General features: G+C 40.4%; 1 protein-coding gene across 1 annotated transcript; it reads left to right on the top strand.

The window, feature by feature from the left end:
• Window positions 1-23,895: 23,895 nt before the first annotated feature.
• NCLPP7 (nuclear-encoded CLP protease P7) lies at window positions 23,896-26,013 on the top strand. Its single transcript, XM_079030112.1, has 3 exons — window positions 23,896-24,317; window positions 25,123-25,550; window positions 25,795-26,013. The coding sequence occupies exons 1-2, from the start codon at window positions 24,014-24,016 to the stop codon at window positions 25,539-25,541; spliced, it is 723 nt and encodes a 240-aa protein (XP_078886238.1). The 5' UTR covers window positions 23,896-24,013; the 3' UTR covers window positions 25,542-25,550; window positions 25,795-26,013.
• The last annotated feature ends 1,373 nt before the right edge of the window (window positions 26,014-27,386 follow it).

Genomic DNA, 27,386 nt, shown 5'->3' with positions numbered 1-27,386 from the left:
TCAAATCCGTCACTCTGAGATTATCCAACCTTTTTCACATGTGACTTTACATATTCACCCAATAGCTAACTCACATCACTCATGAGCTCCACAAAGCACAAAGCAAGTAGCATTCGAGCAGAGAAGCCGACTAGCACTAAAATGCAATAAAATCAGACACATCCTCGTGCGAAATCCACGATCTTCAACTCCCAGCACCACAGGTACACCCTCATCTAGCTCACACTCTCCCCATAGTGGCTAACCATTCATCACGGTGACCCACTATACACTGTACCCGGTCATGAAACTTCCACCAACCCTGCAGTACCCATGTATGCTAGCCATACACAACACTGGATATTATAGACAGTCGAATATCTGATCCTACCCACCCTAAGCCCTTCATAAAAAAAAGAACATGAAATAAGGTCAAACCAAACATTCTTAGGCTATAGAATCTTAGTTATGTACAACTATGATGCATACACTAAGCAACTACAATAATGATGTCAATTTCATGTAAAGAAGAATCCTAGGATATCAGGCATTATATAATTAGGCAATTCTATCATGCAATTCCTGAAGATTCCTAGCCCATCACTAGCATGTTATTCTAACATATCACAATACCAAATAACAGTATGGTATTTTGGATGCTACTTACTGGCTCCGGCTAATCATACACATCGCATCCTCTTTGAATATTTTGAAAACCATTTTGAAAATATTTTTCCATAGTTTGAGTCTGGATTCACACGAGTGTTCCACTAATTCACTCAAACCAAGGCTCTAATATCAACTTGTAACACCCATAAATTTTCATAAAATTTAAAATTTTCAAAACAACCCATTTTCTATAGAAGTGTTTAAAAAAACCGTTATTCCTAAAACATTATTTAAAAATCATAATCTCTTTCAACATAGTTTTCAAAACATTCACTGAAGTACTTGAAACCATAAACCAAAACTATAAGCACGAAGCTTAGTTAGTTCCCCCAAAATACTAACACCCAAACATATAACATATACAAATAACAACATATTATAGGTCCAATCAACCATCGGGTTGGAATACCCTAGGCCCTCAACCAACGGGTTGGAATGCCAACATACTATGGGTCCAATCATCCTCGGGATGGAATACCCTCGGCCCTCAACCATCGGGTTGGAATGCCAACATACTATAGGTCCAATCATCCTCGGGTTGGAATACCCTCGGCCCTCAACCATTAGGTTGGAATGCCCCGGCCTGTTGGCCTATACACAAAGCAGGGAAGCCTCAACCACCAATCAAACATGTGCACATATAACATATAATCATATAACGGTCTACAACCAGTCAAACTGATCTAACAGATCACTATGCATAACATCATCCTATCTACCAGGATACTGATCTAACAGATCATAACAGTACTCAATCATAAGATAAACTGGGATAACAATCCAAAGGGCCGAAATTGGTGTCTTCGACCCGTAAGCATAGTGAGGAAAACTTACCTCGAATGCAGAAGCTCCCCGAAAGAAAGTCCTTAGTTGTTGTCCTGGTTTCTGAGCTATCAAAACCAATACCACACCCAACTAGCCATTGGGTCCCACGCTATAATCCATAATCCATACTTGGGGTAAAATGACCATTTTACCCCTAACCCAACATACACCCAAACTGAGGCGCAAAACCAAAAGATCCACAAAGGCCCACTAATGGCCCAATTTTCCGAATTGGGCCCAAACCCATATTGTTCTTATCCTAAGCCCATATTTTCCTTAAATCCAAATCAGGTTATAACAAACACCCCTCAGGACAAACTTGGTCAAAGACATGCATCAAAAGTCAAAGTCAATGATCCAAGTTGACCCAACTCGCCGAGTTGTCCTTCCACTCATCGAGTTTCTCCATCAATCTGCACAGATCAAGAAAAACCAAGTCAACTTGTCGAGTTGAATCGACAACCCGCCGAGTTCCTCTATCAATCTGAAAATGTCGGGGAAAACCGAGCCAACTCATCAAGTTTATCCAACAAACCCGCTGAGTTTCCTAGAAACCCACCTCTTAATACATTAAGCACTTGATCCATTAGGATATGACTCCAGAACATAGATCTGGGTTCCTTAAGCTGGAAAACCACTTAAAGTTGCCAGCTTTACGTTCATGCATGTATAAATGAAGCTCTTAAGCTTGGAATGGACTTAATAATTGACTTAATGCGTGCATGACACCAAAATCCTCTTAAAGCTTGCACCTTTAAGCTCAAGGGCACCAAAACCAACCCAAATTTGTAAGAACAGCCCCTAAAATGACTTTACTTCATCATCATCCCCAAAAGGAGGCCAAAACATCACAAAACCCAAAATAAGGAGATTTAATCAAATATTAACCAAGGTTAGGACTTTATACCCGAAATATGTCGAAAATGGAGCAAAGAACCCAAATATGAAAGCTCCTACACGAACCACCACTTTGCACCAAGCTTTTCTTCCTTCAATGATCTTCAAACACACACAACATGAGCTCACAACACTCAAGGAGGCTCTAGGGTTTCAAGATTATGGTTAGGGGCTATGGAGGCTAGATATGAGGCCAACACATGGGACTTAAGGTGTTTAAATAGGGTGCAATACCCTAAAATTAGGATTTCCTTATGAGTGACCAACTCACCAAGTTGAGGCTCCTCAACTTGTCGAGTTGCCTCATTAAACTTCGCGGTCAAGCCAACTTCTACTCGCTACGTTGAGGCTCCCCAAATCTTCGAGTAGACCCATTAAATCCCCATGATTTTTCATCTTCAACTCGCCGAGTTGGCTCCTCTGACTTGCCGAGTTCAACTTGAAATTGGCATAATTCTACAATTAACCTTCTAGATTCTGAGTGTTACATATAATGTTTCAAGTAATCAACTAAACACTTGAATTAAACATCAGTCACATCATGTCATGAACATGCATACTATGTTTCAATGTGGTCCTTCCTTTGTGAACAAATCGATTGGTCACTATTCCATTGATACTCATTTCACAACTCCAAATTCATGTCACTATTATAATGTGTTAGAGTTTAACCTTATATGTAATGATCTTCTATAATGTCGAGGCTTTAAAGTCATAGAGAGTTAGCCAACGATATTACAAAATGTTCCTTTGGAGCTCTGCTACTAAAAAAATTCCAAAGTAATGAAGTTTCAAATTCAAGGCATACTCCTTGAACACCTTCCTTGCATTAAAGTTTTTGACACACATGTAGATTTTAATAATCAACTCCCTCTATGGAAACATTTTCATATTCCCATATGACCATCAATTATGATCAAGAATCATCTTAATCCAAAGCATGTCGTTGTGGTCCTTCCAAACAATACTATACTTCCAATTGTCAACAAGCAACCAATCCTTTGGTATAACCTTAGAACGTTCTTGACAGTTGTTCAACTTTAGTCACACAAGGTTCTAGTCCCTTTTCCTCTCATTGCCCTATGAATTTGGAAAAATCAGAACGAGTGAATATAATAGTGTATACAATGGATCCTATATTCAAAGCATATGGGACTCGATTCACTATGTCTTACATAAAGACTTGATATCTGATCAGTCTCTCACTATAATATTTTCCACGTATCGCATCTCATATGTTGAATCATTCCAACAAGATATTCATATATGTCCATGACAAAGTCGTATGCAATCACAAATTTTAGATTTGAAACGAAGTATGAGTGCCCTCTCCCTTAAGCCTTATTTATAGCGAAACAATTTCCAAACTTTGCAACTTGCAAATTTGTAAACTTTATTTCCTACAAATAGTATTGCTAACTCGCAACACTCAGCATAATAGTTATGCTCCCACTAGCTTTGACATGTACCCAGAAATCAACTGGACTTCTAGAAATCAGTACTCTTGACTTTCTTACTAAAGTGCAGATTTCTGATACGTGATGCTTTGATAAGTCTTCAACTAGACTTCTCAAGCCTTTACACCTTTCATTAGATAGTATATGTTTGTGTGTGTGTTTAAACCCTTTCGGAACCTATAACCATATATCCTGAAAGTTCAAATAATTCCTTGTCATCTTTTAGAATTTGAACTATGAAAAAGGATGTTGTAATCAAATTATGAATTTGAGAACACAATTAACACAACCACTAACTATAATGATATTTATCAGATCTTTAAAATCTACTAACGAAAGTGTTTCCTCATAATCATTTTCATGAATTAGAGCAAAAAAATTTCCACTTAGATTCTATACATTCCCATCCATGTGAATCCATAATTTCCAACCTACAATCATAAGATAAGGTTTAGGACAAAACCAAACTCAAATTGAGTTTTCCTTTTATGGACTAAACTTTGATTATTCTTAATTTTTTGTCCTCTGGTAGCACAAGGACCTACCAATGCTTCCGTGTTGTTAAGCAGCTCACCCATATTGATCAACATACTTTCACCGACCAACGTGCTTTTCTTTTGAAGTTAAATGAAAAACATAAAACTCATAAGCATTGTCAACTCAACTGGAATATGCACAGAAACAAGAATGTGTTAATTTAACACGATAGGTTATCAACCTCAGGTTGTGTGTTAGTGATAACTAAAAGGTTTATTCTCGAATGACTCCTGAACTTTTCAAGATCAATAAGACTCTCACTGACTTCTTGACATATAATTTTCTCTCTCAGGGAATATACCTTGACGAGTTAAAACAAATATTCAAAATTTAGTGTGGATTCCCAACACGAAACACTTCATGATTTGGTCTTAGTTTATCCTTTGTTTTAACCAAAACATCACAACTACCAATTCCAAATGTGATAGAGTAAGATAACATAATCACTCCACATTTCATGAGGTGTTATAAACCAACTTAGTATAAATTAAGTTTCAAGATACGATATGTAGTAACTAGAGCATGACTCTAAAACTTGATTAGAAACGAAGTATGACTCATCTCTCGATTAAACCATTTCAACAATATCTGATTCCTCGTCTTAGTTAAACAATTGCACTAAGATGTTCTCCGAGGATCAATTGTGATATAGATCCACAATCATTAAGACATCATAAAATAGGATACTAAAGTACTCTCGTTTCCTTTCAGATTGGAGAAACTTTTATCTTTCTGCCTAATTGATTCTTCTTATTCATTCTGCTACTCTTTGAAACTTTTTTTCAAAGTATCAGAATTATGCTTAATCTTATAAACACAACCATACTTGTTGAATCATCAGTAAATAATGACGAATATAGTTATTGTCCTTTGTGGTTGACCTGCAGAGTCCACATCAATAGACCAGATCCACTATTCCTTCACTTTGACTCACATAAACATGTGATCAATGAATTAGTCACAATCTTCCAAAGATCAAGATTCTCATACATCACACAATTTGAATTGTATGACTTTAAGTTTCTATCCAATTGACACATGGGTGATGAGAATTCTTTATCACTTAGTCAATTATGGCATTTACCACCAGTGAAATAATAAGAATCAAATCCACAATTAATATTACTAATAATAAAAATGTAACCAACATTTTCATAAATGTCATTGCAAGGAAATATAAAGTAAACCAACTATATAAACCAAAATTTCACTTTTATTGTTAATAAACGAAAATTTGGAACTTTTCCTTATAATGCATGTAATGAAAACTATGTTTCTAGATATTTCCTAAGCAATCTACTAAATTATCTTAACTCTCAAGTAGCAGCTCCAAATTCTGACCATCAAACCATGCGATCGAAATGCATCTCCAACGATCAGAATCAGCTCACTCTTCTTAAAATTCATTCTTTCTCTTAGATCCTGTAATCCATCAAAATGTGATCATCACATCATGCATTTAGAATCTATGAATAGAACTTATTAAAAATAATGGGGTTAGATAATGGATGTACCTAAAGTAGAGTCACACTAATTGACTTTACTATCTCTGAGATCTTTCAGGTGGTCAGGGAAGCTTCGCAACCAATGTCCCTTCAATTGGCAATATAAACATATGGCCATTTTGGGGTAGCACATCGAACTATCTCATAATTAGCCTTTTTCTTTACCATACGATCAAACGGGTAGACCTCGGCCGCTCCCTTTCCATTGTGAAGAGAAATCTTTTCTGGAGCACCACTGTTACCATCGTCAATGTCCATGGAAACTTTGGAATTAGATCTTTCAAACACTTTTGCTTCACTTGTGCTCTTAAGCATTTCTGCTTCAATAACAATCAACATATGTGTCAGATCAATTAGGGTCACGTCGTGGTCACTCATATAAAAGTTATCAATGAACTGACTATATGACTTAGGAAGGGAAAGTAGAACCAAATCAATGGCTTGCTCCCTTGGGAAAACGACACCCATTTTTTCCAATTTGTCAATGTACGATTTCATTTCTAGAACATGCATACTCACAAAATTTCCATCTCGAAGCTTGCATGCCAATAAGGCTTGAATAGTTTCGTATCTTTCAACTTGTGACATGGGGAGAGTTATTGGAGGAGGAGGAGGAAGAAGATTTGGAGAAGCATGAAGTCCATTTCCACCATTACATACTTTCACCTTGATCAAAATGTGGAAGATCATCTTCACATGGTAGAGGAAAACCATTTCCAAAAGAATTAGGAAGACCATTGTTGTTTTGACTTGACATCTATAATATGAGAAAAAAATTCAAGTTAGTTGATATTTAAACCTTAATTATTAACCCATAAATTTGAATTAAGGCTAGGATCCATATTTTCGATTCGGACTTTGAAGAGGGATGCCGAAATCAAATTCGAATCTATTTTAGGTAGGTAAGGCTTTTACCAATTTCAATCTTATGAAATTCCTAGATCTTTTGAGATTCATTGAATCTAATCAATGGCATGTTTAATCTCGATTATGCTCTCACTTTTATGACTGGGATGTCGTGGATCACAAACAAGATGTTAATAACCATGCAAATTATCTAGGTACTCTTAATGTCATTTATCATCTCGTTTTAATGTGTCGGTTAGCCACACATGCTCCATAAATTATGCCCTCACTTTTGTGAATGGTATACCCGAATCCTTCAAACCGAGGCTCCGAAACCAACTTGTAACGTACCCAAAATTAAGACCAAAAATTTCATTTTAATAATAGTAAACCCATCATCCAAAACGTGCTAGTAAAACCATAAAAGAAAATCAGACCTCCCTGTTGTTGTTGATTGAACAGTGGAGATTCTCATACTTTTTAGCTAACTTTTTGCTTCCTTCGTACATTAGTTGCACTAGACTGTTGACAGTTGCTAGAACTCCCAGATGCTAATAACTCGCTAGAAGGGGTAGAAAGCCTATTCTTTTGGGTTTAAGGCCTGTAATATGAGGAATCTGAGCCATTTCCCTCTTTTGGGAATGGCGGGCAGAATGATTAGCCCAAGAAAGTACAAGATATAGCTTGACTAATATGGGCATGAAGCTCTTTCGTAGTATTGGGTTCAGGAATTCATGCTTGCAGGTAAAGAGACTAAAGAAACAAGAACATAAACAGTCTCTTGAAAGATGGGAGCATTTACCCACTCTGTGGTACAAGAGCTCCTCGTCCAACTTACTGCCTTCCGATTTCATATCAGTTACAAGCTTGTCATTTCAATCACTTGCTACCTTTAAAGGAAAGCAGTTCGCCCATTGAATCGATTAATCTAAGTCCCCTTCCTATAGAGTGAACGTGAAAGCCAGTCTATAGTCCACCATGCTAATGGAATGTCAGTGACACAAGTAGTAAATTCATTCGTTGACAGGAGCGAGCAGAAAGAGAGAGCTTAAAGAGGGTCTTATCATGATGGCCTGCTTTCCTTTCTCCTGTTGCAGTAGACTACAGTCTTACCACTAGAATAGAAAATAGGTCCAAAAGCAGGAAGTACAGTCAGGAAGGTAAGTTAGAACTCTTTTCTGAATTCCTATCTATAAAGTCAGGCTTGTCTATACAATACAACAAAGTGAGGTAAAATCATTAGTTAGGCTAGTGGGAAAAAATTACTTTGTTTCCGTCTTTTGAAAGAAGTAAGGTGTTCTTCCTTCATCCGCCATCCACACTACGAGGGCCGGTCGGAATATGTTTGGTTGTTCAATAGCCAATTCCATTTCGGTTCATTTTGGTATGCTGGGAAGATGAAGAGATGAACTTTAGAATTCAGTTACAGAGAAATTCTGCAAGAATTTTTCGGGTTGGAAAGGTGTTGGAAAGTTTTGTTCTAAATTATGCCTTATTCCATGAGATCTAGAAGCACTTCTGCAACTTTATCTCTCTCTGTGTCAATAATCATCTAAGTACATCAAATCACAAAATGCATAACAATGTGGTGTGTGCAATGCGATCATCCTGAGCCCTTCCCCTTCGATCCAGGAGTACCTGAAACATAAAATGAAAAACGTAAGCACGAAGATTAGTGACTTTCCCAAAATACCCCATGTCATACATATCAAACATACAATGGGCCATGCCCAACAACCATCGAGCCTCGCCCGACATCGAGCTCCACTCACAGATCTGTCAATGATATGAGATGGGTCCCGCCTCATGACATTCATCAGGCCCCGCCTTGTATACGTATAGACACATAAAAAGCATGCAAGAATCATCGAGAAAAATAGCATGCAATACACTTATCAGGCCCCGCCTGGCATTGGGCCCCTCCTAGTATACATATCACATACTACACATTCACGAGTCACACATACAACTAGCATCCTAGTCATAATAAATCATGGGTCGACATTGGTGCCTTTAACCCGCTAAACGCTGAGAAGAGACTCACCTCAACCGCTGAAAATCAGATAGCTGCTCGGACTGCTGATTTGGAAATTCCTCGCACCAATCAATCAAATAAAACCCCAATTAATAATTGGGCCATAAACCATAACTAGGAATCTCATTTATATGTCCAACTCCTAGGGTGAAAGACCATATTACCCTTTCCTCATTTGGTCCAACTAATCCAAGCCTAAACCCCTAAATGACCCAAGGCCCAAAACTGACCCGATAGGCTTCTGAGAGAATGCCTGGCATCCACTCAATGACGCTTGGCATCCGAACACCCAACGTTCTAACTCAAACGCCTGGCGTAACCACAGAATCCCAAATCCTTAACCAAGGTCTTAATGGCTTAAGACCTAATGTTCAAACTTCAAATCCAATGCTAAAAGAATGTATAAAGTCATAAAGTCGTAACCTTTATGACTTTACAGGGCTACAAAGAGCCAAACACCAAAATCTAACTTAAATTACACTATAAAGTTCCAAAACTCTTGCATGGAAGAGTATCAAGGTCCAAGCTTGCATTTTTATGATTCTAAACCCTCCAAAATGCTTGAAATGACAACCCAAACCTCTGGAGCATTCCAAACTCACAAAAATCAAGTTCTTGGGACCAAAAGAACATAAAACTACACTTAAGCAAGATCTAATAAAGAATTCATCAAGATCTGAACTTTATACCTCCAAAAGGTGCTCCAAGATGCCAAGAGTCCAGATCCAAAGGCTAGAGAGTAACACCAACACTCTAAAGATCTTCCTTCTCCACCAATAACACTAAAATAATACCAAAATGTTACTTCAAGGCTTCAAAACACTCACACATACTTAGGTTTCGAAATGAGGGCTATAAAGGACAGAGGCTAGAGATAAGAAACGTGTTGAGGCTATAATGACCTTTACATATGGTGCAAACCCTAAAAATTAGGGTTAGTCCTCTATGTGCGAACGTCTGAAGTCCACAAACTTACGCCTGACGTTCCATTCCCAACGTCTGGCATTTTGGATCAAAATGCAAAGTTAATATAAAGCAAGGCCAACTACGCAAATACCTGAAAACTGGCGTTACACCAAATCAGGCCCATTCAGCCAAAAAAAAATAGTTTTGAGACTTTATGCGAAATACATATCTTACTGGGAAAAATGTGTTTTTTTTGTGCAAATCAAAAAGTCTTTTTTGCTCATTTAGCCAGAAAGATGTGTGTGCACCTTGAAATATGTCTATCAAACGAGACCTAAATCTATTTTATCATCTATAATCATAAGAACTTTTTTCTAATAAAAATAAAAATATATTAGTTAGTTATAAAAAAATGTAATTTAGGAGTTAAAGATAGTATAATGATATTATTTTTCTTTGGATAATAACTAATTCAAAACTGATTTTTTGACCAACATATAGTCTGAAGCATTATGATTTGACCCAAACAATGATGTAACGTCCCAAAATTCAAGACTAAAAATTTCATTTAATAAAACATTACGTTAATCAAATTCATCATTTTCAAACATAAACAAAGTATTAGTTTCCAAAATACATATTCGTTATCAGAGTAAACATTCCCAGGCTGTCTAAGCTATGGTGTGTGCCATGCGATCATCCCGAGCTCCATCATCCGCTACCGGAAGTACCTGAAACCAAAACTGAAAACCGTAAGCACGAAGCTTAGTGATTTCCCCACCCTACCACATACCATGCATAACCACATACTGCACATACTGGGCCGCGCCCGCTATCCTGGGCCTCGCCCCCTACCTCGGGCCTCGCCCGCTACAACGGCCTCGCCGCTCCAAGCCCCGCCTGGCTTCGAGCCCCGCTCGGATACAGATCTGTTTCACGTAGGCCTCGCCTATCACAGGGCCTCGCCCACTAACATATAATAGCACATAAACATCTCACATAAGCTAAACACATACTAACGGATCTTGTCCTAAGGCCTCGCCTATCTCTGGGCCCCGCCCCTGACCTGCTACTGATGAGTCACGGAACCCCGTCCATGCTCCTACTGGTAGTGAGATACGGGCCCAGCCCACACTCACTCCTTTCCTGACTTGGGCCTCACCCCTGCTCTGCTGCTACTGAGATGTGGAACACCATCCACACTCTGCTATTGGTGAGATACGGGACCTCGCCCACACTCACCTCCCTACCAGGCACATACAAGTATCACACAGACAACAAGTATAAACTATCACATAAACCATTCCTTGGGCACCCGCCCTCTATCATTGGACCTCGTCCCGAATATCATACTAGCATACTGGGCCTAGGGCTAACCCCTGGGTCTTCTACTCATAACTACATGGGCCGGCATTGTGGCCGTAGACCCATTCATACAAAGGGAAACTCACCTGATACTGCTGAACTGCTGCTGCTAATTCCTTTGACCGCTACCTGACCACTGACTCCGGACTGCTGCTCCACTAGCTCCCCGAGCTACCAATATCAACATAACACTTAGTCTAACTGACCTTCAAAGGTCAACTAAGTCAACTCTTGTCAAAGTCAAAGTCCTGGTCAAAGTCAACCTTCCAGGTCAACCCTACTCGTTGAGTCCACTTACTGACTCGCCGAGTTCTTATGCTCAAAGTCCTTCCAATCGCGACTTGACTCGCCGAGTCAGCCCCTGACTCGCCGCGTCTACAGATTCCCGAATCCTATCCTGACCAACTCACTGAGTCCTTGCTCGACTCGCTGACTCGAGTCTTAACTCGAAGGGTTTGGGACTACGCGACCTGACTCGTCGAGTCTAAGAACAGACTCGCTGAGCACACGACAATCTTCATCCAAGTCGCCGAGTTGTTCATCCAACTCGTCGAGTTCATGCCTATCTTCATCCGACTCGACGAGCTGTTCATCCCACTCGTCGAGTTCCTCCTCATCTTCAAGCTACTCGTCGAGTCCACTCGAAGGACTCGCCGACTCCATTCAGATCTACATACATGCAGAGGACTTTCGAGTCATGCATGGACTCCAAACTATAGATATACCCTTCCCAAGCCTATCCCCCACGTAAAGTTGCAAACTTTATGTGTAGAGAGGGAGATCTAGGCAAAAAGCACCATAAACTAGGGTTTAAGGCCAAGGGGCTTCAAAATCGACTCAAGGGCTGATACTTTATGCTTCCCCAGCTCATAACACACTTGGATCTGAAGTAGCAACTCCAGATCCGGCTCCTAACTCAACATAATATCATTATGGCTAAAGAGCCCCAACAACCATACATATATCTAGATGCAAAAAGGGTCCAGGAACTAGTTTATCCCTCCAAAAGCTCAGAAATGTCTTCCCAATCCCGGATCTACAATCCCCTTCTTGCACTCTCAAGATTCTTCTTCTTCCTCCAAGCTAAATGCACTCTTGAAGGCAATAAATGGTTCAAATAGAGGATATGGCGGCTAAGGTTTGATATCCAGGGCTTAAGAGGCAGTAAGGAGCCCTAGGAAGAAGATTAAGACGTTTATATAGGCTCCAAGTCCCGAATTTAGGGTTTTCCACGCACAGACCAGACTCGCCGAGTCCACTTGGCCGACTCGCCGAGTCGGTCACTTACTCCTCGACTCGGATCCCGCTCGGACTCGCCGAGTCCCTCCTTGGACTCGCCGAGTCGACCCCTAAACTTAGGGTTTTCTTTCCTTTCTTGGCCTTCAAAACTTTGGGTGTTACAACTCTCCCCCAGTTAAATTAAACTTCGTCCTCGAAGTTTGCCATGGTCCACCGCCTGCGATCCGCCTCCAATACCCACCAATTATCCCAACACCAGCCGCCTACCTGCGCTGGTCTTCCACCTGGTCATTCTGACTAACATAAACCTCACGGTTAACCCTCGGGTCAAACCTGACCCTGAACAACTTAGAAACAGAACTTACTCAACCGACAATCCTTCTGGTACTCACCGAGTACTGCACTGAACCCATAGGGGTTCTTCACTTCCTTCCTTGTGCGATTTCCTTGCCTCCCCAAGGTAATGCTCCATAACCAACTATTCCTTCTATCACTGTGAAGGCCCTATCCTTCACCAACTCCATCACCCCCGCTTACCAGTACGGGTCATTATCGCCAGTATCCACTGGGCATTTCTTTCTACTATGGTTTGGTGCAGAGCACCCCACGATCAACTAACTGAATTCCACCATGCGCTGCACGCTCGCATTGCCACTGCCTGACAATTTTGTTGTTCCTTTTCTGACTTCCAGATGAACTGAGACCACCCTGGTCCCTACCGACCTATCAGTGACTGGATTACCGGCTCCTACCGGTAGCTAGTCCCAACACCACCACTAGTCGCTCCCAACGACTTCCAAAGAACTTCGACCACCTATAACTGCTCAATCTACTCTGCCATTCAGGCACTACAAACCTGGGATTCTCGATCCCCTAACTTGACACTAAGGTCCCTACCAGGTCCCACCTGTGCTGCTAAAACTCACGGGCCTCGCCCACGGGTCCCACCCGCATCTATCCTTCTATTCCCACTAGTCTAATCACTCTCGCTCGGGCCTCGCCCACGGGTCTCACCCAACCATACTACTGAGCAACCCTGCTCCCAGGTCTCATCTACACTGCTAATCTCATACAGGCCTCGCCCACGGGTCTCACCCAACTATATCCTGGAGCGGCCTCTCCCAAGGTCTCACCCCTCTAGGGCTATACAGGCAAACTCCATATCATTCTCGTCTACTACCCATTCCTGATCCCTATCTGATCACTAGGAGATAAGGGCCTCGCCCCAACTCCGCTAACAAAACTACTAAGGAATGCTACGGCTTACCCGTAGTCTTACATCACCATCCATTGCTGACTGCTAGAACGAAGGCACCCATGTGCCATTAGCTCTCAAGATCCTCATTCCGACTCCCTCGAGTCCTACGGGCGATCCACAACCTGAATTCTCAACCATAACTAACCATTACCATCACACGCACTAGCTGATGGGGAGTTTCTCAAACTCCCAACCCTGAAATCCTCAATCCATGAAACGCTGAACTACTTCTCTTCCTTCTCGGAGGTCACGTACTCATTCTGGGTCTGCGTGCTCCTCTCTGGGCACACCCGGAGGATTCTCCCCCACTTCGATCCTGCTTACCCCTTGCTGCTCAATACTCAAAAAAGATCCCGATCTTTGCTACCATTCTATAACCCATCTATTGAGGAACCCAAGCCCGCCATAGCTAGGGATTTAGCCAATCTATCACAATCGTTGTACCACTCTGAACTTAGCAAGACGTACCAAATCTCTCCCAAGCATGCTACAGTTACTGCATCCTTCGAAACCTTCTTCATTAGAGCACATCCCCTAACTACCATACAAATATCCAAGGTATGCAGATGGCATATAACTCGATCACAATCAACCACTCAAAATAAAATACTTTTACCGATAATGATGCAGAAACATAACAATAAAATCATGCACCAATAAAAGAACTGAAAATGGGAAAATTGCATACCTGCAACGTCCGACGTTGCTCGCGTCTCCAAGGTCGTCATCTGAAAAGCCCTGCTCCCTGCCGCAGGTGCCTCTACCCGGCCCTGACGGCCATCCGTGATCCTCAAAGTTGCAGGGGCGGGTGCCACCACCCGTCCTGCTGAAAACAAACTGGGACACTGGGCCTTCTTGTGGCCCCACTGGTTGCAGTGAAAACATATCAAGTCTGATCCCTGCGCAGCGGTAACAGTACAATCCCTGCTGAAATGACCAGTTCGACCGCACTTGAAACAGCCAGACTCACCACCGCTACCACTCCTGCACGCGCCCTCGTGCGCCCTGCCACACTTTCCGCACCGACTGCGGTCCTGATGATCCCTCGATCTCGAATCCGATCCCTTGGACCTTTTGCCCGAACCCGCAGCTACCTGAACCTCATCCGGCTTCCTCTTCCGGATTTGCTCCAAATCAATTTCCCTTTCTCTAGCCCGAGAAATCATATCTTCCAGCGTCTTACAGCTGGATCTGCTCATGAACTCCCTGATGTCATCCCTCAACATCTCATGGTACCGAGCCTTCTTCATCTCTTCATCCGCGACATACTGCGGTACAAGAAGAGCCCTCTCCCTGAACTTGGCGGTGATCTCCGCCACAGTCTCAGTAGTCTGCGTCAAATCCTGAAACTCTCGTGCCAGCTGCTGCACCTCAATAATCGGCGAAAACTCCGCCCTGAACCTGGCCGAGAAATCGCTCCAAGTCATCGCGTCTAACGCGGCATCATCCCCCAAAGCATTACCAATTTCCTCCCACCAATCCCTCGCTCTGTCCTTCAGAAGACAGGAGGCGAGCCTAACCTTGTCCCCCTCGGGACACTTGCTCGTACGAAAAGCGTTGGCAACATCAGCCAACCATCTGCTGCTAGCAATGGGGTCCCTAGCCCCATGATAATCTGGTGCCCCGCAAGCCCTGAACTCTCGAAATGTCAAGGTACGCGCTCCCAACAACGCCATCATCTCGGTACGGAAGGCTCCCAGCCTCTCATCCAAGATCTCCAGTATACCCTCCTTGACCGTGCCAAAGATCATAGGAGTCTGAGCTAGGATATTGCGCGTAACCTCAGCTGATATCAACTCTCTCATCCGCTCCTCGAGCTGCTCGGCCCCTGAACCCGAGCATGATCCCTCTCCGGCGCCTGATCCACCCGCTGGTCTCTCTCGCAACGTCACCATGCTGAAACATATAACACAGCCACTATCAAAAAACTCATCACTGCTGCGAGACCAAACACACCCCCTACTAGGTCCCCGGTCTTGTCTTGGCCCTTCCCGAATCAAGTACGGATCCTCTGTTTTCAGTAGTACGGGCCCATACTACCTTCCACATCTATCCGTACTCTCCTCAGGAATTGCTTTGACTCCACCAGGTCCCTTATCCACTACTACTGCTCCCAGCACTATCTCATCCTAGGCTTACCCTAGGGAAACCTCTGACTCAACCCAACCAGTCCTCAGCTGCTGAAGGTCTCCTTGTGATGCCAATTAGCCATCACCTGGATATCATCACATGTGACGAGGCTCAGATAATCCTTCAAGTAAAGGACTCGTCCCTACAACGGTTGGACTCAAACGAGAGCTGCGCAATAGGGCCAAATCCAGCACTCTGAGATTATTCAACCCTGATCACATGTGACGTGGCGTATCCACTTAATGGCTAACTCCTATCACTCAAAATCCCACAATGCACAAAGCAAGCAGCATTCGGACAAGGGAAAATCTAACCATAACATACTCAAGCAATCATATCCACATAGCAAGAATCTGAACTAGCATGCAACACAAACTCATAAACTCAGGCATAACCTAAACAGGCTATCCTACTACTGTCTAATCAGCACTATCATGCAGCTCAAACACATATAATAGACACATAAGGCATCATTCCTAGATCCTTAGTCCTAATCTAGCATACTGTTCTATCAACTGATAATCATAACATAAACTTGTATGGGTATTTTGGGGTACTTACTTGAGCTCGGTTGATTGCATGCACCACACCCTTTTTCTCTTTTCAAAGTTCCTTTCTTTCTGAATTATTTTTGCCTTTCTAAAACTATTTTCTTTCCCAAAACTCTCTTTTTACAAAACTGTCTTTTCATTTTGAAAACTTCTATACCAATCCCTCAGTTCGAGTTCAGACACGCTCGAGAGCATGTCCGAATCCCTCAAACCAAGGCTCTGATACCAACTTGTAACGTCCCAAAATTCAAGACTAAAAATTTCATTTAATAAAACATTACGTTAAGCAAATTCATTGTTTTCAAACATAAAAAAATTATTAGTTTCCAAAATACATATTCGTTATCAGAGTAAACATTCCCAGGCTGTCTAAGCTATGGTGTGTGCCATGCGATCATCCCGAGCTCCATCAGCCGCTACCGGAAATACCTGAAACCAAAACTGAAAACCGTAAGCACGAAGCTTAGTGAGTTCCCCACCCTACCACATACCATGCATAACCACATACTGCACATACTGGGCCGCGCCCGCTATCCTGGGCCTCGCCCCCTACCTCGGGCCTCGCCCGCTACAACGGCCTCGCCGCTCCAAGCCCCGCCTGGCTTCGAGCCCCGCTCGGATACAGATCTATTTCACGTAGGCCTCGCCTATCACAGGGCCTCGCCCACTAACATATAATAGCACATAAACATCTCACATAAGCTAAACACATACTAACGGATCTTGTCCTAAGGCCTCGCCTATCTCTGGGCCCTGCCCCTGACCTGCTACTGATGAGTCACGGAACCCCGTCCATGCTCCTACTGGTAGTGAGATACGGGCCCAGCCCACACTCACTCCTTTCCTGACTTGGGCCTCGCCCCTGCTCTGCTGCTACTGAGATGTGGAACACCATCCACACTCTGCTATTGGTGAGATACGGGACCTCGCCCACACTCACCTCCCTACCAGGCACATACAAGTATCACACAGACAACAAGTATAAACTATCACATAAACCATTCCTTGGGCACCCGCCCTCTATCATTGGACCTCGTCCCGAATATCATACTAGCATATTGGGCCTAGGGCTAACCCTTAGGTCTTCTACTCATAACTACATGGGCTGGCATTGTGGCCGTAGACCCATTCATACAAAGGGAAACTCACCTGATACTGCTGAACTGCTGCTGCTAATTCCTTTGACCGCTACCTGACCACTGACTCCGGACTGCTGCTCCACTAGCTCCCCGAGCTACCAATATCAACATAACACTTAGTCTAACTGACCTTCAAAGGTCAACTAAGTCAACTCTTGTCAAAGTCAAAGTCCTGGTCAAAGTCAACCTTCCAGGTCAACCCTACTCGTTGAGTCCACTTACTGACTCGCCGAGTTCTTATGCTCAAAGTCCTTCCAATCGCGACTTGACTCGCCGAGTCAGCCCCTGACTCGCCGCCTCTACAGATTCCCGAATCCTGTCCTGACCAACTCACTGAGTCCTTGCTCGAATCGCTGACTCGAGTCTTAACTCGAAGGGTTTGGGACTACGCGACCTGACTCGTCGAGTCTAAGAACAGACTCGCTGAGCACACGACAATCTTCATCCAACTCGCCGAGTTGTTCATCCAACTCGTCGAGTTCATGCCTATCTTCATCCGACTCGACGAGCTGTTCATCCCACTCGTCGAGTTCCTCCTCATCTTCAAGGTACTCGTCGAGTCCACTCGAAGGACTCACCGACTCCATTCAGATCTACATACATGCAGAGGACTTTCGAGTCATGCATGGACTCCAAACTATAGATATACCCTTCCCAAGCCTATCCCCCACGTAAAGTTGCAAACTTTATGTGTAGAGAGGGAGATCTAGGCAAAAAGCACCATAAACTAGGGTTTAAGGCCAAGGGGCTTCAAAATCGACTCAAGGGCTGATACTTTATGCTTCCCCAGCTCATAACACACTTGGATCTGAAGTAGCAACTCCAGATCCGGCTCCTAACTCAACATAATATCATTATGGATAAAGAGCCCCAACAACCACACATATATCTAGATGCAAAAAGGGTCCAGGAACTAGTTTATACCTCCAAAAGCTCAGAAATGTCTTCCCAATCCCGGATCTACAACCCCCTTCTTGCACTCTCAAGATTCTTCTTCTTCCTCCAAGCTAAATGCACTCTTGAAGGCAATAAATGGTTCAAATAGAGGATATGGCGGCTAGGGTTTGATATCCAGGGCTTAAGAGGCAGTAAGGAGCCCTAGGAAGAAGATTAAGACGTTTATATAGGCTCCAAGTCCCGAATTTAGGGTTTTCCACGCACAGACCAGACTCGCCGAGTCCACTTGGCCGACTCGCCGAGTCGGTCACTTACTCCTCGACTCGGATCCCGCTCGGACTCGCCGAGTCCCTCCTTGGACTCGCCGAGTCGACCCCTAAACTTAGGGTTTTCTTTCCTTTCTTGGCCTTCAAAACTTTGGGTGTTACAAATGAAGTTCATGCGATCAATAGAAATAGGGAAAATGACTCTTGAGGGTAATTAACTTTTGCGTTTGTACTCATTTGGTCCCTTTTTTGTATTCAAGATACCATTGAACTTGATGTTTGCGTTCACCATAACCCTTTTGACCGGCTTTTGACCTGTGATAGCCGGTCAAAGGGTTATGGTGACCACAACAACAAGTTCGATGGTATATTGAGTACAAAAAAAAAAAGGAAAGGGACCAAATGAGAACGAACTCAACAGTTGGTTACCCTCCTGATTCATTTTCCCCGAAAAGTTAAATGAAATTAAAGTTGCAAAATTATCAAAGATTGCAACCTTCTTTGGCTATAACGTATATGAAGAGCGTTTCAAAGGGGTAACCTTGTTAAAACATGGTCTATGTTATGCTTACTGTGGTTAGCTGTTAAACTTCTCTGCAAAAGCATATGACTGTGTATGAGAGGTATATTAATCAACATAAACATTTACCTCAAGATATATTATGGTGACGTGTCTACAAAAGCAGCATGATATTGTACATATTGATGTTGTATCTTATCACATGAATTCGATCTTAAAGCTAAGTAAACTAAAAAAATCACAGCACTTGTGATTCCACTCGTTTGTAGACTTGTCTAGAATCCATGATACGATAAATCATTTGATTGGAATTGTAAATGTAGTCATGAAATGTGTCTGCTTAATCAAGATTCCCCTAATAAATATTCAAGTGCATTACAAAGTTGTACATGTATGAATAATGTTCTTTCGTGGGTTATGTTTTGAAGAGAAGCAAGAATAAATCTCATAAAGTCATTAATATTAGTAGGAGATGACGTGGGATTTGTTGTAAATGAGTAAAGGGAAAATGAATCAGGAGGGTAACCAACGGTTGCATTTGTTCTCATTTGGTCCCTTTCCTTTTTTTTGTATACCATTGAACTTGTTGTTTGTGTTCACCATAACCCTTTGACCGACTATCACAGGTCAAAAGGGTTATGGTGAACACAAACAACAAGTTCGATGGTATATTGAATACAAAAAAATGGACCAAATGAGTAAAAACGTAAAAGTTAATTACCCTCAAGAGTCATTTTCCCATAGAAATAGTCCGTCTGTTCACAAAATTTAAAAAAATTACCCTACCTAACAGCATTATAACAAAAATGGTCCATATGTATCATAAAATTACAAAAATAATCCATGTCTAATATTGATTTTATAGAAACTAGGAAAGAGTCCATGCTTCGCATGGGTTAGAAAAAATCTAGAGTTTTGTCATTTCCATATAAAAGAAGTGATGACAGCAACCAAAAGCATGTGACAAAGAAGAATTCCAAGAGTGTAAACCAGGAAAACATTAAGAAAAATCAACGAAAAGGGTTAATTTTGTCAATGAATTCTTATGCAGCTGTATTTTTGACCTTGTAATTCCTCTTATCCTAATTCTGATTGCAGCTGAAGCAAAGGAACCAAAACCTTCCAAAATACAAGGGTAAGAATGTACGAAGTCTACATTTGAAATAGTCATTAGTTTCTTGTGCATTGTCAACTTCTTGAAGTGGCTTTGTCTATATTTTAGAGATATGGTAAAAATATTTATGTTCCGTATTGTAGACTTGAAGCTCCACGATAGAATTCTAGATCTGCTTCCTTCATTTTATTGTATTCTTCAAGGTCAACATCTATCTAGTATGTGTCATGCAACATTTTCTGGACAATTTTTGTTGTCGTAATGATCTGATAAACCTGTGAAAATGATAATTTTTTTGTAGTTAGATTAGACTAAAAAACATGACAGTTGGATGTTTAGTTTTTGTTGTCAAAATGGCATTAAATAACATCAATATTAGAACTAAACCAAAAAGTGTTTTGTACAAATAAAGTCAATACAATAGCAAAATCAAAGTGTTTTGTAACATAGCTTACGATCTAAATGACATGCTATAAAACCAATTTTCTTAGAAAAAACCAACCCAAATAAGTAAACAAACTATTGATCACATATTGCCTAAATATGTAGAAAAATGAAAGTTGGGTTTGTTGCCTAATTTGGTAAATATGGTAGAGTAAGTTCGGTCCTTTTAGCTTATTCCATGTTTTTGTTTAGCTGACATGGGTTGATGTAGGCTTGTTTACTCTAAAATTCTTGATTTGAGTACAAGTTGAAGCATGCTCAAATTGTTGACTCATTAACACCCTCACTGATGACTCATTCAATCAGGAAAGATCACGCTCCTTTTCCTAGATTAGACATCCAAAGCTCTACACTAAACAAAGTGGGACAAGTACAATTGAAAAGAAAGCATGGCAGTAACCATGTATATGATGATATAAATCTCTGGGAACCGGTGAACCATTTTCCATTAAAATATGGTCATTTTGTTCCATTAAAATATACATAAAATTAAAAAAAAATTCACAAACACATTCAAAACATTCCATAATTCAATATCCATAAACATAGGGGTAAAAAAGTAAATGTAGTTAGGACTTTTAATAGGTACAATGAATACCTCATTCATTTAAAATGGATAATCCAACAAATATAATCAACCAATGAATTAGGTAAACTAACCTGGAATTAATACCTTAATCGGATCAAGCATTTCATCGAACGCCTTACAGGCATGTTTCTCATCCAAAAGCAGTAACCTTGTTGAGCCTTTCCACTTCCCAAACCTGTACTCAACGTCTCCAAATAACCCATTCAAATCCTCCTGCCCACGTATTCCTAACAGACATAACTACATGGAGTCTACAAAATGCAAGAACTCGTGAAGTTTCAGCCCCAAGGGCACTTGAGGCTCCTGAAATAGCGAAATGGAACAATCACAACAAAAACAAACATTATTTGATGGTTTTGGTTAAGCTATTTGAGGTGTGGGAAGGAGAAATCAACAACGAAGAATATAATATAATAATAAAAAAAATTACCTTACTCCACTTTGGAAGAAGCATATGGCGGTGAAACAGATCCCCCTTTGAATGAGGTCCACACGTAACAATGGTTTAAAGATTCGGAAAGTGTAAGAACTATTGCTGGAGCAAAACAAACGTCTCAATTAGTTCGGAGAATATTAAAATTCGTCATGAAAGACGAACAATAGGAAAAAAAAAACGATAGCTGATGCACCGACTGTTACCTGGGCGTGAGCACCGCCGTTGACTACCCTTTGTGCAGGTATGTGGTGATGGCGGTTGATGTTGCTCTATCGCAGCAACAACAATCGACGTTTAGAAGGGTGGGGAGAAAGGGGTGGGTGGAGAAGAAAAGGCTACATGGCTTCAAAATAAGCAGCTTCAAATCAAGGGTTTTTTAATTAGCATATTCGACGGGCAACAGTCTGGATGTAAAATCGATGTTAAGACAGGGGAAAACAGTGAAGCAGGAGGTAGGAAGGTCGGGGACGCTTTGAAAGATGGAGGTGGTGAAAGGGTGACGTGTAGGGTGATGGTGGTGATTGTGAGATGGTCGGATAAGAAATTTTGAGGCTTTGAGGATATCGGGGTAGATGAAAGGTAGAAGGCGGTGGAAGGAGTCGGTGCATTGGAAGATAGAGGCGGATTGAGGATATCGGGATAGATGAAAGGTATAAGGGGGTGGAAGGAGTCGGTGCATCATCTGATTGGAAGACAGAGGAGGCCAGGGAGGAAAAGGTAAACTCCTGTGGTGGCAAATCTATGAAGGAAAGAAAAGTATGTGGCCAAAGTCAGAATGATAAAAAGTTCCTGTTCAAACGTCCAATGAGATTTAATATATGTATATAATTGTGAATGTGTTTCACAGAACTTATATAGATAGTCTCGTATAAGAAAATATTACTAAAATAATATCAAAAATATATTAATAAACACATCGTAATGCACAAACCACCAACTAGTAGTTGCTTTTTATTTGCAAAACTTATTTAATTATTAACTACACGTTATACTTATTAGAAACAATAAAATACATTAAAAAACAGGATTACTTTTTATCAATAAATAGAGACCAATTATATATTTTTTTATCAATAAATAGAGACCAATTATATATGTAGTTATATCTTCTATAATCTTAAAAAAAAAACAACAAAAATAATAAAATTTTGTTTTCTTTAAAACATAAAATAAATTGATATGATTTTTATAACATTAAAATTGATTCGGTTGTAGTGTAGTTAGGGTGCGTTTGGTTGGCAGGAAAGGAATGAAATTTGAGTGAAAAGGATTCTAATTCCCTCAAATTCATGCGTTTGGTTGGACTTAGAGGAGGGAAAATGATTCTTAAATGAAATAAACTTTTCACCATATGAAGTAAGTGAATTCCTTCCAAAGTTGGATGAAAAACATTCATTCTCATCAAGGAAAGTGGAAGATTACAAAAATACCTCTTGACTTATCAAAAAAACCCCATCACTATCACTAACCACCGCTGCTACCACCGCCACCACCACCACCACCGCTGCCGCCACAACCATTACCACTGTCGTCGTTTCCACCACCGACCACCACTACCACCGCCATGACCACCACCACCCACCATTACTGCCGCTGCCACCCACAAACACTGCCTGCGATGCCACTACCATTACCATCATCGTTATTACCACCATCATCGCCGCCTCCGACCACCACCACCACTACCAATGCCATCACCCACCACCACCGCCGCCCCCACCACCACTAATAACACTACCACCACCACCACTACCAATGTTGCCACCATTGCCACTACCACCACCGCCACCACCACCAGCCGTCACTGCCACCACCAGCACCATCACCGCCATCTCTGTCACTACCAGTTGACACTGCCACCATCATCACCACTTCCCCCACCACAATCAATGTCACCACTACCGTCGCAGCCACCATCACCGCTGCCCACCATTGTCACAACCACCATCGCCACTGCCACCACCGCTGAATTTTACTATTTTTATAATTTTCATAATGTATTTTTACATATAAGTTAGAAAACAAGGTAAAATTAAGCAAAACGGGAAAGAAAGGGTAATTATGTCATTTTACATGAAATCCAATTCCATTTCTTGCGAACCAAACAGATTCTGGAATTAATTCCAATTCTATATCCTACCAAATAACATATGAAATTGGATTCAAATTTCTGACAAAATTCCTAACAAATTTATTTTCCAATTCCAATTCTAACAAATTTATTTTCCAATTCCAATTGGAGTCTTCAATAACACATCACCTTAGGTGTATAACAAGGAAATTAATATTTTGAGGAAAAGATTTTATTGGGTCGGGAACTAGGCAAAGAAAGAGATCGGCATTCTAAATCAGAACCCCTGCTGCCATAAATCCCCAATTTCCTCCGATTCTTCTCCTTCTATCGCAGCAATGCCGAGCCTAATCACTCGCAATTTGAGCAAGCTATGGACCGGAGTAGCGAAGACTCCAATCATGGCAAATCAACGGAGTTCCTACAGTCTAATACCCATGGTCATCGAGCACTCGTCGCGAGGAGAGAGAGCCTACGACATCTTCTCTCGTCTACTCAAAGAGAGAATCATATGTATAAACGGGCCCATAGCCGATGATACAGCACACGTCGTCGTTGCTCAGCTCCTCTTCCTTGAATCCGAAAACCCTTCCAAACCCATCAACATGTACCTTAATTCCCCTGGCGGAGCCGTCACTGCAGGTTTCCGATTTTACTTGTTTATATATTATAATTTTAGTTCAATGAATGTGCGTATCACTGTATGATCTGTAATATAGGAGTTTGAGACCTTTTTGGTTCCAATTTCTCGGTGTGGATGATATGGGATATGTGAAATTCCTGTTCCCTCTGCTCCAAGGAAAGATATGCACCAGATGAATTGTTGATAATATTTTTTTTGGAAGTATGTGTTGATTAACAATTATCAGGGAAGGTTGCTCACGACATTTAAACTTGGTACAACCGTATAAGTAGTAATATATGTGTTATATTTGCATAGAAGCCTACTTCATCTTCACATCTAGAAGGTGCTAGTTTTGATGTTGAAATCCAAGTGTACACATATGCTATTGAAATGGAACGAACAACCTACTTGAATGGGTGTTTATATGTGTTCGCTTTTAGCATACGTTGGAAACATTCATATCTGATAAACATGTACATCATTTCCCCTTAGTTTACTCCTGACATACTACTCCCTCCTCCATGAATGAGGGTATTTTTTTTGTGTGCTTAAACACAAGATTAACGAAGCAAATGGTGGTTTGAAGGTGTATGTAGTTTCAAATCGTCATGGATAAGTTGATGTTATAAAAATACTGACATATTCTGCTTAAAATTTGATAAAAGATACCATCTTGAATGACATTTATTTAGTTTTATGTAATTGATGATTCTAAGTTGTCGGGTAGAAGTGTATACAATAGTAGTTGATGATCATATATTTGTTGAATAAATTGTACCAATACTATAGAATATTGTAATCAATGCTGCCTTCTTTTTGTAGGTCTTGCAATATATGATACAATGCAGTATATTCGTTCTCCAATTAATACGATATGTTTGGGTCAAGCTGCTTCAATGGGTTCTCTCCTATTGGCTGCTGGAGCAAAAGGGGAAAGAAGATCTCTTCCTAATGCAACTATCATGATTCATCAACCCTCTGGTGGATACAGTGGTCAGGCTAAAGATATGACTATTCACACCAAACAGATTGTTCGTGTTTGGGATTCACTCAATGCATTGTATGCAAAGCATACTGGACAATCTGTTGATGTGATTGAGAAGAATATGGATCGAGACTACTTTATGACACCACAAGAGGCAAAAGAGTTTGGTATCATTGATGAAGTCATTGATGAAAGACCATTAACTTTGGTGACTGATGCTATTGCAAGTGAAGGAAAAGGAAAAGTTTCAGAGTAGAATCTGAAGGTAAGAATTCCCTCTTTTGCCCTCCTTGCATGCATTTAATCTCACAGATTTCTGTTAATCAGAGGATACCCTCTGAATGTTATTAGCTGTTGGTTTTTGATGCGTAAAAATGTGTTCTTTGCAATATATATATTTTCTTTAGATTCTAAATGACTAGGGTATTGGGTTATAGATGAATAGTTGAAATGCAACATTTGCTCATAATTTGATATATTGATTGAGAGATTTGTTGATGTTTATGCAGGTATCTGGGAATTTATGTGCATCTTCCCTACTTCTGTAGCAAAAGTTGACTCATACACCCTGTTTTGGTTCAATTTCAAGTAGAAAAGCCAATTCTTGTCACTTTGGTCATTTTGAACAGACTCACATAGTTTCTTGGCATTCTCAGTAAGTTTTAATTTTCAGATAAGCCCATTTTATTGGAAACTTTGTATTCATGAAGGAAGATCTTTCGATATTATCTCAATTTGCTTACAGTTGATACTTATGATAATAACATCACTAGATGACTTTGCTTCAGCATTTTTAGCTATGAATTTGGTTTTTATTCTAATAGTTTAAAGTTAACTCTTGAAAAAGGTTTTAAATCATCAAAGATCAGTATCAATTATAATTGGAGAAAGTTAGAGCATTGTCAAATCATTAATAAAATAAGTTTCACAAAAATATAAGTTAATGTACATGCTTCTATTTCCCATAACTCAAGTCTCTATTTTCATAGTAATCCCTTTCACATTAAAGATCTGAATGGTAATGAGAAACATAAACAATGTATTAGCATCTCACTAAACCCACTTAGAGGCTTCAAATAATGGGAAGCATAAACAAGGAGTTAACATCTCATACTAACCTCTCACTTAGAGACTTCAAAACAAGGTTTTAGAGTCATGTTGATGTAACCATCGATCATTATTATCTAGAATGGCAATCACAACCATAATTGTCAACGTTTGAATGGGACTGTATTCCGAAAAGGTGCAAGGGAAACACACAAACATGAACCCATCCTTACATGGATTCATAAATTCATGATTCAAATCATTTCAAAAAAAATGTCAAAATAATCCCATTGGTAATAAATCTCTTTCCACAATTAGCCGCTTTTTCTCCGCTATTTCAATAGCATTTTAAGGAAATAGAGCCGCTATTCTTTTTTAAGCGATACTAAGCCAACTAATTTCCTAACTAATTTCTTAGTGATTTGATTTTGAAGGTAGATTGGGCCAACATTTAAGGAATTGGTAGCTGATGATTTCATTTGTTTCTTGCTTTATCTAAACCTAATTTAACATATAACGTTTTTTCCTTAATTTTATGTCACTTTTAATATTATATATATACAGTATATGCTAAAACTTTCCAACGTTTTTTTTATCTAAACTTAATTTAGTTCTTATTTCGAAGTGTGTTAGTATATTATGATCATAAATACTAGTTCTTATTTCGAAGTGTGTTATTATATTATGATCATAAATATGTGAATTTATAAACTTCGAATATTATATATGCTTTGTGTTATATATCTATATGACTTTTTATGATATTAATTCTATATTGTATTAATAGTCTAATATATAAATTTTATATAATATAAATTTTATATAATATAAATTCTACATAATATAAAAAAAACCGTTATAATATGACGATAATCGTGATTTCAAATAGTGGCCAGTCACCGCTATTGGAATTTTGACAGCAATAATTGCATAGACCATGATATTAAAATCGAACAACACAATCGTTGTTTGATTAGAGAACACATGTTGATATACTAATTATAAACAATATACTGAATATTCTTGTGTATTTGCCCATTGATATTGTGTACAC

Source organism: Lactuca serriola, chromosome 3, assembly GCF_051521515.1.
Source record: "Lactuca serriola cultivar US96UC23 chromosome 3, Lser_US96UC23_V15, whole genome shotgun sequence".
Taxonomy (NCBI): Eukaryota; Viridiplantae; Streptophyta; class Magnoliopsida; order Asterales; family Asteraceae; genus Lactuca; species Lactuca serriola.
The sequence above is the reverse complement of the archived record's forward strand: the minus strand, read 5'-3'. Positions and strand labels throughout refer to the sequence as shown.